The sequence below is a fragment of the Hibiscus syriacus genome, unplaced genomic scaffold (assembly GCF_006381635.1).
Source record: "Hibiscus syriacus cultivar Baekdansim isolate YM2019G1 unplaced genomic scaffold, ASM638163v2 tig00110313_pilon, whole genome shotgun sequence".
In the NCBI taxonomy this organism is placed as follows: domain Eukaryota; kingdom Viridiplantae; phylum Streptophyta; class Magnoliopsida; order Malvales; family Malvaceae; genus Hibiscus; species Hibiscus syriacus.
In genome coordinates this window covers 494390-508260 of record NW_024062675.1, presented here as the reverse complement: position 1 = coordinate 508260, position 13871 = coordinate 494390, and the positions used below count along the sequence as shown (strand labels likewise).

Below are 13871 nucleotides of genomic sequence, written 5' to 3'. Positions count from 1 at the left end.
ATATATTTTTATGGTGTTCATTTTTCTCCGACTGGTGATCGATTAGATACATAATTTAATTTAGTATTAAATATAAATAATTTATACTTTTAATTAAATTTTATATGATAAATTAATCTAACATCAATTAATTTATGATTTAAAAAAAAGAAAAATTCAATAAGATTTTTTATGTAAAAAAATTCCTCAAATTATTAATATAAACAAACTGTGACGTGTGTGTTCAATCTTTCATACTCCAGAATATGTCCTTCACCCTCCACGTGTCCCATGTAGCTTACCCTTCAAGCTCTCTCTCTCTCTATATTAGCATCTGCATACAATTTGAAAGTTACCAAATCCAAACCCTAGCTCAACCCCAAAAAAGCTCATTCGCTACAACATCGACGGCGAGAATGCTGAGGCTGGTGGCTAATAGGCTGCTCGGGACAGCGTCACGGGACGCCCCATCGCGTCCCCTTCAATTTCTACCGCGTTTTTACCACGAGAATGTCATCGATCACTACAACAATCCTCGTAACGTCGGCTCCTTCGATAAGAACGACCCCAGCGTCGGTACTGGCCTGGTTGGAGCTCCGGCTTGTGGCGATGTTATGAAGCTTCAAATCAAAATCGACGAGGAATCAGGGAAAATCGTCGATGCTTGCTTTAAAACCTTCGGCTGTGGGTCGGCTATTGCGTCTTCTTCTGTCGGTATGTCATCATTTTTCTTTTCCTTAATACTTATGGTTTTTGGGATATATGGGTCTAATTTGTTTTGATCGGCGCTGTGATATTTATTCATTTAGGTTATTTTCGTTTTGCTCTATTAAGTTTATTTAAAAATATCCCAAAGAAGAAAATAATAATCCAAATTTAAAATTTCATATGCGTATAATTGTTTGATTTCAGTGGGAAATTCACAAAAAAGAGTAGGAAAAACGGATAGGTTTTTATTTTGAAACATAAATTTTGTTTCCAATCCAAAACAGAAGAAAAGTACTTCATTTGTACAAAAGCAAATACTTATGTTAATCAATTAAATGTGTCTTTTTCATAAAGAAAATGCATGATTTTGCTTTAATATGGAATAAATATGTTAAATTATTGTTGATTTGTTGTATGAAGTTGATTTTGAAAAGCAGAAAAAGATATTTTCAAAAACCAACTGAAAAAATGTGTATTTGTTTTGACTGCAATGTTGAAACTTCTAATCTGTTTTATTAATATCATTCTGTATTTTGCACATGTGAGTTTATTTCAAATGGCCCTCAATTTTTTTGGAGATATGCTGTAACTTAGGGCTTTTTAATATTGCAGCCACTGAATGGGTGAAAGGGAAAAGTATGGACGAAGTGCTTACCATTAAGAACACGTAAGTATAATTTCCTTATCTCAAACTTCAATTCTAATCCTTTTCAAGGATACTTTGTAGAATTCTTTTTCATGTCTGTTATTTGAAACTAGTTAAGAGGAAGTACTTAGCCATGTCTACATTTAGGAAGGGATGGCATTAATTACTTGCAGCTTTAGTATGCATTTTTAAAATTGTATGTAATTCTAGGGTATTCTTTATTATCCCTGTGTATGCACAATGATATTAAGGCCAAGTGGTGTCTATCAGAGAGTCCGTGCATAAAGGTTAAAGCGCTGTCTAACATTTTTCTATTTCTATTGAGCTTTTTGTCTAATAAATCTTCAGATTATGACTTCAACTATCAACAGGATCAACATGATAGTTACAGTTAGTCATGAGAAGTATTTGATGTTATTGTGATTTTTTTTTTCATTGCAACAGATGTAGGTGTAAATTGTAATTATATAGTATGATTGTCTAAATTGTTAAGAGCGTCCAAATATAAGTCTTAAGGTGATTACATGGTATGCATAAGCAAATGCATGGCTTTCATGTTTAGCCAACTGTTGTATTCCCTTTGTTTTAAGTTGGGGAAGTTAGGGTTTTACTGTGCTCTTTTGTGTGGGGACCATCCACCAACCTTGTAATCTAATATGTGAATGAATTAGTTGGAAGGTTAATATATGGTAGAATAAATGATGTAAGGAAATGTAGGATAGATGTCGAAGGATGCTCTTCCTTTTTATGGTCTGGAAGAGCAGGGTAGACAAGTCTTTGTTTGTCTTTTTGGAACCAATGGTTCATTTCATTTATCTATAATTTTCCCCCCAATCAAATGTACTCTGATGAAATGCATATTTGTCACTGTGTTGTACGTAAAACTACAGGGAGATTGCAAAACATCTTTCACTTCCACCAGTTAAGCTGCACTGCAGTATGCTTGCAGAAGATGCAATTAAGGCAGCTGTGAAAGATGCGGAAGCTAAACGTGCCCAAATGAATGGTCGTTCGAAGGCTGCTGATGTGTAAGTTGATAAATAAAGACAAAACGGACCCCGGGAGAAAAATTCTACTGGTCCAAGAGGTGTGTATGGTCAATGGTAAAACTATGTAACTACAGAATAAGGTGTTGGCTCTGTCCAGATCCACACAGGATCGTTATGATAATATTAGCTCTCTAATGAAGTTCTTATACACATTGCTTGCACCTCCTTGACGTTGTGCAATTTACCGTTAGTTCTGTATATTTGTGGTGTGTATGGAGCTGGGTGCCATTATGTTTGCCTGGAGCTTGGTTTTGCATCTTATTGTTGGATCCAGGTTAATGGCTGGATGCTGATGTACGGAATTAAAAAAAATTGCTTACGACTAACGACACTTTTTATTTGATGGGCATTCTTATAGTATTATGTTCCGAAATAAACAGATGGATTTTGAAAATTGTTTTTTGAAAAAAATTCTTTTCAAAAAGTGAGGTTGAAAAGTGTGGTTTGGTAATTTAAATTATTATTTGGTAATGATATGATGTTATAGAAAATGGTATTATGATAATTTAATGATATTTTGATTATTTTTTACATTAGAAGATCAACTATCTTTTTAGTATTGAAAATGTTTTCTTATATAAATTGTTTTGAAACTAAAAAAAATTAAATTATATTGCACGGTCTCAATGATAAAAAAATTAATATTATCTTTTGAAGTTTAGAATTTGAGTATTATAAAGATTAGAAGTGTAAACGTTTAATGTCTAATGGTTGTGTGATAAAATGATTGATGTTATTTTTTGAGATTTAGAGTTTAACGTAGTGAAATGAATAACTAAATGATAAAGAGTTATCTTTAATTGATATTATTGTATAGTTATTTTGGATTATTAAAAAAAACTATTTACAAATATCTAATTAGCATTATTAACTTTTGAGAATCAGGCTTAACAATATAGAAAATCGAACATAATATGTACGAACAGAATAAGTATTCATTAAAAAGATCTTCGTCTCGAAATAAAATTTTCAAAAATATTCTAGTTATATAAATTATCAAAGTTCAAGCAACGTAAATGATAGAATAAGTATGGATCAAACTTTTGTGTGAAAAGAATTAGGGCTAATGATACCAATACATGTACTATTGAATTTTTTAATGTAGTGTCTCTATTTTCTAAGTGTTGAACGTATCTCTTGTATTTTGTTATTATTTTTAAAATACATTTTGTGTAATTTTCTAGACTTGGTCCAAACGTTATAATCGAGTCTAGTTAGTCACATATCTTATTTCAGAAAATTTTATAAAATTTAAATTCATTGATAACAGAAAATATGTTCATTTATATATAAGTAAAATAATATAATATTTAAAATTCACTAAGTAAAGTTTGTAATATTTATGAAATAATATAGAAAAACATATAAATACTACGTAAATAAAGTACCAGACATATCAAGTGTATCTGCAGAAAAACATAACTATAAAATCAATAGTAGAATCACATGTCACCACAATAAACATATATTAAATAGAAGTACAAAAACGAAAGCAGTTGATCATCCAGATGTCAAGTCCAAAACTTAAGTATGATAATATATGAAAAATATAAAATTAAAGGAAAAATAACTCGAAAGACCAGTGTGCTCCTTAAAGTGAAAAAATACAAATATTAAAGCATTATTAAAATTTATTTATAAAACATGGTTTGAAAATACAAATATGTAAGTTTCTCTAAACTATACACCCACTTGTACACTCGATAAGGACCTTCTCCATATAGCATAAGGACATTAGGTAAAGATTTTACCCTTTTGCTCAAGGCATAAAAGCATGTGGTAAGATCTTATAAGTCATAGACTATGCCTGAATACTTCTTCAAAATATAATCACCAGTCAAAGTCAATGTCAGTTAACAGTTAAAGGACTTATTTCAAGGTTTTCGGTTTAGAAATTGACAAAATGGACTACAAAACAAAATTTAGAACGTCAAAAAAATTAGGGTAAGGGTTTTTGAAAAAGTCAACTCCAGTTAACAATCAAAGTCAATGTCCGTTAATGGTTGGTCAATGTTGATCAACGGTCAGTCAATGATCGACTCAGTTCTATATGTGGGGCTCATTCGCGACCACGGTGGTCGAAAAATTATGAAAAGCTCCAAAATTTAAAATCAGAGGATTTTAAATAACTTACTATGCTTGTTTTGTGACGAAGAACAACATAAGAAGATTTTCTCGAACTACCAAAATTCATCTCCTTTACGCTCCATGATAGCAACAATAATACTAGAACCAAGACCACAAATCGTCACACAATGATGATCTAAAATTAATTATGTTGACGATGTAACATGCAAACATTTGATCTGAGATAGATTGAAGGCGACAACATTTGTGTGAGATGGAGAAAAATAAACCTTAGGAAAAAAATAAATTTGGGAGTTCAAAAGTCTCCCTTCTAGAAAATGAGTTTATATACTCCATTTAGCACATTTATTTCGGAAACAACTTAAAAATAGTTAAAGCCATTTTCTATTTTAAAGGCATTCTAACACATACGGTTAAAGAAGCTGTTAGTATCTCGGGGTCGTGGGTTTGAATTTGTAATACCCCAATTATTATGTAAGTGACTTTATTGAAAACATTTAAAATGTGAGGATTTATTTGATTAAATGGTAAAAGATGAGGAAATGATTTGGAATATTGTTTAGGTTAATTTGTGATAATAGTTAAATTAAGAGGGCACTTTGGTCTTTTAAGAGCGAAATGAATTTAAAAAAAATATATAAGGGATTTTAAATAGGAAGAAAGAGAAGAGTAAAACATTTTTCTCTACTATTCTTCTTCTTCACGTGGTGTTGCTACTCTTCTCTCTAGAATAAGGTAAGCTTCTATTTGTTAGTGTTTCCTTTAAATTATAGGTTGCTTTGGTAACATTAAGTGGTATATATGATTAACGAAGGATTAGATGGGATTAAAACTATGAAATAGAGTAAATAATGGAGATTTTAGAAAACGGGTTTTGAAATGATATGTTGATATATGAGTGTTTGTTGATGTTTACTGGTAGATTTGAATTGTCAAAGAGGTAAATAAGAGATTAGAAGCATTGAATAGGATTAAGAACATCTTAGGAAAAGTGGTGTGATTCTTAAAATTGAATGTTCTTGAAAGATTTTTGATGTTTTAAGAGGTTAAATGAAGGAATATTAGTATGGATAGTTAAAGAAGAGTTTAATAGTATTATATGGTGTAAGTATAACGAAATTTGACCCCATTTGGGATGATTATCGGGTTAAAAACATCTAAAATCCCTTAAGCTCACTTGAATCTAAGGATCACACCATATTTTCTAACTTGTTTTTAAACTCATCCAATGCTTCTAATCCCTTATTTACTTCCTTGACAAGTCAAATCTACTAGTAAACATCAATAAACATTCATAACCTAACATATCATTACAAAACCCATTTCTTTAAATCTCGCATATTTCATCCATCTTTTAGGTTTACTCCTATTTAATCCTTCCTTAAGCCTCTATAATAGTCAATGCTTCAAAAACCAACCAAAAATGAAAGAAGAAACTATCCAAATAAAACCTCGCCTTTGATATGTGGGAGAGCTTGTTCCACGGGAAGAAGAAAAAGAGAAATAACTTTTTAGCTATCTTGCTTTCCCCTTTCATTTGCTTTAATACCTTATTAAAGAAAATAAATTTAAAATTCATTTTTCTTTAAAGGATCAAAATGCCCTCTTTATTCATCTATTGATACAATTTAGTCTAACACTATTTCAAATCATTTCTTTATCTTTTACCATTTATTCAATTAAATCTTCTAATTTCAAATATGTTTAATACACTCCCTGACCTAATATTTGGGGTATTACATACCCGATCTGACCCGAACCGGTTAACCGTTAATCATTGATTGCCTTTGACTTTTTCCAAAAACCTCAATCTTTATTTTTAATGTCTTGAGTCTGATTTTGAGATCCGTTTTGTCAAATTCTGACCCGAAAGCCTCTAATCGAGCCCGTTAATCCGAAAATGCTTAGTATTTTTAGCATTGTTTCTTATTTATTTGAGATTTGAATAAGAAATTAATTCAAGAATATATTTTTATGAAGGTGCTCATTTTTCTCTGACTGATGATCGATTAGATACTTAATTTAATTTAGTATTAAATATAAATAATTTATACTTTTAATTAAATTTAATATGATAAATTAATCTAACATCAATTAATTTATGATTTAAAAAAGAAAAATTCAATAAGATTTTTTATGTAAAAAAACTCCATAAGTTATTAAATAAACAAACTGTGACGTGTGTGTTCAATCTTTCATACTCCAGAATAGGGCTGTAAATGAGACATACAGATCGCGAGCTACTCGAGATCAATTCGATCAAGGCTCGATAAATACTCGGATCGAATAGACTCGACTCGAGCTCGACTCGAGTTCTTAACGAGCTGAAACGAGCTACTCGATATTCGACTCGAAAAGCTCGTGAGCAGCTCGAAAAAATGTTATATTATAATTTTAGATTTTTTAAAATTACATTATTAAAAATATATTAAAAAATCCTAAACCCTAAACCCTAACCCCTAAACACTAAACCTTAAATATCTTAAAACATAAACCCTAAACCTAAACTTTAACTCTTAAACCCTAAACTCTTGATCCGATTATGCGATAGGGGTTAAGTTATGCACATGAAAGTAACATACAAATTATGCAAAATGATATTATGTGACTCCTAAATAAATCATTCGCATACTTATATATAAACATATCAACATGCAAAATAAATATACACAACTAATTAAAGAAAACAATCCTAAACAGGGACTAAATTAAGAGAAACCTAAATGTGAGGACTAATTTAAGCTAAATATACTAACTTTAGAATGATGATTAAATTCACGTAAATGTAAAAATTAAACTTGTTATCGACCGGCACTAACTTGTTATCGGATTTCTTTTTCCAATTTTCAATGTTTGGTTCCATCTTAACCATTGGTGCAATGCTTGGTGCTGACTGTCACTAGTGGTAGGATTGTAGACATGATTGGTTGAAAAGGGGTATGTTCTGTTTCGGAATTGAATTGAAAAAAGCATATTGCAAATGATAACTATACTAAATTTCTGCAACTTCAATGGAATCAGGCTAATATATTATCAGCTGGTTTTTGCATCACTGGATGGCTTGCTGTATACACCACTCTTGGCATTTAATTGCCCAGTCATTGCATATCTGGCAACCAAACAAACAAAACAATCGATGTTCAAGGCATTCATTCAAAAATTAAGCTATATAGAACGATAACTTTAGGTTGTTAAAGTTATGCTTGTTTCTGAAACGTCTCAGTAATCAAATGTCAACTTATAAATTTTTAGGTTCCAACAAAAATTCATAATAACTATATAAAATATCATGAAGTGTAAGAAGAACAGTAAATTACATACTCGGGTGCATGATAACCAAAGGTTCCAAGTACACGAGTGGAATGAAGACGAGCTGCCATATCAAAGTCTGCAATCTTGGCAACGTCATCATCAAATATTAGCACATTGCTAGACTTAATGTCACGATGAATGATGTGAAGATCAGCCTTCTCATGCAAGTACTCGAGTCATTTGGCAGCTCCTACAGCAATTTTTACTCTTTGAGCCCATGTTAGAACAGGACCCGGCTGAGCTCACTTGACACCTTTTCTCCCTGAATTAAAGAAAAAAATATTGTGATATTAACAGCAAGACATGCAAATATTACAAACTGGAGATTCTGTTTCTAAAAGAGAAAGAAACTTTAAATTTTATAATTGCGTCAGATCCTTGCTTCAAGCATCATCACACCCTTATATGCTTTTCAAGTTTTTTATAACAGGAGCAATGAAAGAAGCATCGTCACATATACAATGGAGAATATCATGCAACGATCCATTGGATGCAAATTTCATAGGCAAGAATACGGGAGTTCTTATCAACACAGTAACCAAGTAATTGAACAAAGTTTTCATGCTTCGACCTTGATGCCCTGGAAACCTGAAAATCATGAATCAGAGGATAAAAATATGAAACTCCAAAATTACTATCGTTGAGATGCAGTAAATGCAATGAATTATAACTGTTAATTGAACCTGGGCTAAAAACTCATCATCAGGTATTCAGGTTGCTTGCTGGCATCTAACTTTTTTATTGCTGCAGCCTGCCCACTTTTAAGAACTCCATGATAGACTCTACCATAAGAACCTTCTCCAATAATAGAATTAGGGTCAAGATTATATGTGATTTCCTTTAATTCATCTACTGGAATTTCAGGGACTTCAATAGGCTGAACCTTCACAATTTGAGCACTCTTTGATGCAGTTTCAGATGCATGGTAAACTATCTGTCCCTTATCTTCTCGTAAGGGTGATTTGGAGAGGGGTCTGGAAGAATTAAATTTGGGGAGGAGGAAGAGGAGAGTTTGGTGCTTGATCACGACAATGTAGAGCCGCTTGTTTCGTTCGAGAATTGTCTTGCAAGGAGGTTCTATTTACAGCCATGGGAACGTGGTGGATGAACAAAGAAAGAGGAAGGTATGTATTGATCCCAGTATCCCACATCGGTAGGTTTAGGGAAGCTTTGCGCTGGGGGATATTATAAAAGGCGAGGATACACATGTTTAAGGCAGATTTGCGTTGGGGGCAATGACGCAGCTCATTCGGTTCTAACCGAGGCGTATCTTTCAAATCCCCTCTTAGGCTTCGAGTATGAATCGAGCTCAAAATCGATCTTGAGTTCGAGTCTCGAGTTTTAATCGAGCTCTTGAAGTTTTCGAGTTTTTTCGAGTTCGAATCGAGTTTAAATATTATCTTTCGAGTTCGAGTCGAGTTTGAAAATTTTAGGCTTCCGAGTTTTCGAGTCGAGTTTAAAAATTTTAAGCTCGCGAGTTTTCGAGTCGAGTCGAATTTATATTTAGAATTTTCAAATTTAAGTCGAGTTCGACAATTCTCGAGTTCGACTCGACTCGTTTACACCCCTACTCCAGAATATGTCCTCACCCTCCACGTGTCCCATGTAGCTTACCCTTCAAGCTATCTCTCTCTATAAATCAGCATCTGCATACAATTTTCTACAACATCGACGGCGAGAATGCTGAGGCTGGTGGCTAATAGGCTGCTCGGGACAGCGTCACGGGACGCCCCATCGCGTCCCCTTCAATTTCTACCGCGTTTTTACCACGAGAATGTCATCGATCACTACAACAATCCTCGTAACGTCGGCTCCTTCGATAAGAACGACCCCAGCGTCGTTACTGGGCTGGTTGGAGCTCCGGCTTGTGGCGATGTTATGAAGCTTCAAATCAAAATCGAGGAGGAATCAGGGAAAATCGTCGATGCTTGCTTTAAAACCTTCGGCTGTGGGTCGGCTATTGTGTCTTCTTCTGTCGGTATGTCATCATTTTTCTTTTCCTTAATACTTATGGTTTTTGGGATATATGGATCTAATTTGTTTTGATCGGAGCTGTGATATTTATTCATTTAGGTTATTTTCGTTTTGCTCTATTAAGTTTATTTACAAATCCCCCAAAGAAGAAAATAATAATCCAAATTTAAAATTTCATTTGCGTATAATTGTTTGATTTCAGTGGGAAATTCACAAAAAAGAGTAGGAAAAACGGATAGGTTTTTATTTTGAAACTTAAATTTTGTTTCCGATCCAAAACAGAAGAAAAGTACTTCATTTATACAACAGCAAATACTTATGTTAATCAATTAAATGTGTCTTTTTCATAAAGAAAATGCATGATTTTGCTTTAATATGGAATAAATGTGTTAAATTATTGTTGATTTGTTGTATGAAGTTGATTTTGAAAAGCAGAAAAAGATATTTTCAAAAACCAACTGAAAAAATGTGTATTTGTTTTGACTGCAATGTTGAAACTTCTAATCTGTTTTATTAATATCATTCTGTATTTTGCACATGTGAGTTTATTTCAAATGGCCCTCAATTTTTTTGGAGATATGCTGTAACTTAGGGCTTTTTAATATTGCAGCCACTGAATGGGTGAAAGGGAAAAGTATGGACGAAGTGCTTAGCATTAAGAACACGTAAGTATAATTTCCTTATCTCAAACTTCAATTCTAATCCTTTTCAAGGATACTTTGTAGAATTCTTTTTCATGTCTGTTATTTGAAACTAGTTAAGAGGAAGTACTTAGCCATGTCTACATTTAGGAAGGGATGACATTAATTACTTGCAGCTTTAGTATTCTTTTTTAAAATTGTATGTAATTCTAGGGTATTCTTTATTATCCCTGTGTATGCACAATGATATTAAGGCCAAGTGGTGTCTATCAGAGAGTCCGTGCATAAAGGTTAAAGCGCTGTCCAACATTTTCTATTTCTATTGAGCTTTTTGTCTAATAAATCTTCAGATTATGACTTCAACTATCAACAGGATCAACATGATAGTTACAGTTAGTCATGAGAAGTATTTGATGTTATTGTGATTTTTTTTTTCATTGCAACAGATGTAGGTGTAAATTGTAATTATATAGTATGATTGTCTAAATAGTTAAGAACGTCCAAATATAAGTCTTAAGGTGATTACATGGTATGCATAAGCAAATGCATGGCTTTCATGTTTAGCCAACTGTTGTATTCCCTTTGTTTTAAGATGGGGAAGTTAGGGTTTTACTGTGCTCTTTTGTGTGGGGACCATCCACCAACCTTGTAATCTAATATGTGAATGAATTAGTTGGAAGGTTAATATATGGTAGAATAAATGATGTAAGGAAATGTAGGATAGATGTCGAAGGATGCTCTTCCGTTTTATGGTCTGGACGAGCAGGGTAGACAAGTCTTTGTTTGTCTTTTTGGAACCAATGGTTCAATTCATTTATTTATGATTTTCCCCCAATCAAATGTACTCATGATGAAATGCATATTTGTCACTGTGTTGTACGTAAAACTACAGGGAGATCGCAAAACATCTTTCACTTCCACCAGTTAAGCTGCTCCGCAGTATGCTTGCAGATGATGCAATTAAGGCAGCTGTGAAAGATGCGGAAGCTAAACGTGCCCAAATGAATGGTCGTTCGAAGGCTGCTGATGTGTAAGTTGATAAATAATGACAAAACGGACCCCGGGGGAAAAATTCTACTGGTCCAAGAGGTGTGTATGGTCAATGGTAAAACTATGTAACTACAGAATAAGGCGTTGGCTCTGTCCAGATCCACACAGGATCGTTATTGATAATATTAGCTCTCTAATGAAGTTCTTATACACATTGCTTGCACCTCCTTGACGTTGTGCAATTTACCGTTATTTCTGTATATTTGTGGTTTGTATGGAGCTGGGTGCCATTATGTTTGTCTGGAGCTTGGTTTTGCATCTTATTGTTGGATTCAGGTTAATGGCTGGATGCTGATGTACGGAATTTAAAAAAAAATTGCTTACAACTAACGACACTTTTTATTTGATGGGCATTCTTATATTATTATGTTCCGAAATAAACAGATGGATTTTGAAAATTGTTTTTTGAAAAAATCTCTTTTCAAAAAGTGAGGTTGAAAAGTGTGGTTTGGACACTTTTTGTTTTTATCTGTAGATCTGGTTTAGATCTATGATTTTTCTTGTGTTTTTCCTTTGTTATTTTTAGATTGTTTTTGTTCATATTCGATCTGCAGGTTACTAGCCCAAATCATTTTATTAAATCATATGCTTGGATCTCTGAGCTTGTTGAAATAAAAACATTGATTTTCTTTGCTTTGCCGTGTTTTCAAGAGTCTGGAACTTTGATTGTAAGTTTTTTTTAGAAGTTCAGTTTGTTCAGCCTTTGACCGTGTTAGTCTCTTCATTTGGACCCGCTTTGACTAAACGTTGAACTCCTTCTCTCTCCCTTTCTACTCTTTTCCAGCTTGCCAAGCTTGCCCCAGGGGATCACTTTTGACTGATACAACTTACAGATTTTATGATTTATTTTCGGGTTTCGAAGCTCAGCTAATTGGTTGGCTTCTTGATCTTCTTTTTTGGGATTTTTTTCTTTTCTTCTTAAATTGTAGTAGCGTACAGTGCTTTAATCTGGGTTTCCTGTGACAAAAGTAACATTGATTAAAGGATTAGTATTTTCACCGAGGCTCTCTTCAACCTTCGCGTATCTGTTCAAGATCTTGATGAATTTCAATTCGATTCCCATCAAATTCTTCTCAAGGCTCTTTGGGTATTTTGTTTCTCTTTCTTCTGATCTATATATCATATTATCTACAGCATCATCACAGTTTCTCACAAATATCAAATCTGTTCTAGTTCATCACTGTTCTGTTTTGATCTATATTGTTATTTTTTGCTGATAGAGGTACTCATTTTTGCAGTTGAAATAATTCTTCAGATCCACTGATTTTCTTTTAATTTTTTTTCTAACAAGCTTAAGCTATACGAACCAATATTTTTGTTAATTTGTTTGTTATGTTGAATATTATCTGCTGAAATCTTGGCGTAACTATGTTATAGGTTTGGTTGCATTGTTATCTGTTGGGTAGCTAAGAAAAATTGAAGGAAGTGGGACGGAGAAAAGAGCTCCCATAATTTGTTTTTTAAATTTTTTTTATTCAATTTGGTTTTAAAGGATTGAAAGATACACCTTACTTGAGCGTCGGTTACTGTGAGTGTGTATCTCTTGTCTTCTTTGGAATCCCTTTTCATAGTTCCTCATAGCTTCGGCTACAGATGATTACTTGAGGTCATGTCCTTTTAGATCCCATAGGGCGTATAAGGGGAGGTCTCAACATAGTGATGTCAAGGAGACTAGACTTAGAGTTTGTTTGTTGAACGTAGGCACATTAAATGCTAAGCTGTTGGAGTTGATCGACGTACTTATTAATAAGAAAATTGATTTTGCATGTATTCAGGAGACTAGGTGGAAAGGGGCTCGCGCCAGAGAGTGTAATGGGTATAAGTTGTGGTATTCAGGTGTAGATAATGCTAGAAATGGGGTGGGTATTCAGGGGCTCAAGGAAAATGTAGTTGAAGTTTGTAGATACCGGGATAGGATCATGATGATTAAGGTTATTATAAGCGGAAGTGGTGAATGTCCTTTCAGTGTACGCTCCACACGTTGGCCTATGGGAAAAGGAGAAACGCTGCTTTTGAGATCAGTTAGATGATGTACTTAGGAGCATTCCGGAGGACCAAAGAGTTTTAATAGGGGGAGACTTCAATGGCCATATAGGTAGTGCAACCGATGGGTATGTGTTCATGGGGGTTAGTTTTGGTAGTAGGAACGAGGAGGGGCGTACGTTGCTTGAATTTGCTACTACACACGATATGGTGGTCAATAACTCATTCTTTAGCAAGAAAGATGTGAACTTGATTACGTTCCATAGCGGGGGACATTGTACCCAAATTGACTACATCCTGGTTCAAAATCGGGATCGATGGGCTTGCATTGACTGTAAAGTGTTCCCGGAAGAGGCATGTGCATCCCAACACAGATTGTTGGTTTTGGTGTTCCGTGTTTGCCACAAGCGGAGCACTCATAGGAGGGCTAAACTTGGTAAA

At 33.7% G+C, this 13871-nt stretch overlaps 2 protein-coding genes across 2 annotated transcripts; both read left to right on the top strand.

Moving 5' to 3' along the window:
• Positions 1-316: 316 nt before the first annotated feature.
• LOC120116951 (iron-sulfur cluster assembly protein 1-like) lies at positions 317-11636 on the top strand. The gene is made up of 4 exons (XM_039137322.1): positions 317-382; positions 9450-9760; positions 10367-10421; positions 11290-11636. The coding sequence occupies exons 2-4, from the start codon at positions 9463-9465 to the stop codon at positions 11429-11431; spliced, it is 495 nt and encodes a 164-aa protein (XP_038993253.1). The 5' UTR covers positions 317-382; positions 9450-9462; the 3' UTR covers positions 11432-11636.
• Positions 364-2572, top strand: LOC120116950 (iron-sulfur cluster assembly protein 1-like). Its single transcript, XM_039137321.1, has 3 exons — positions 364-693; positions 1300-1354; positions 2224-2572. Exons 1-3 carry the CDS (start codon positions 396-398, stop codon positions 2363-2365), a joined length of 495 nt encoding a protein of 164 aa, XP_038993252.1. The 5' UTR covers positions 364-395; the 3' UTR covers positions 2366-2572.
• Positions 11637-13871: the final 2235 nt, after the last annotated feature.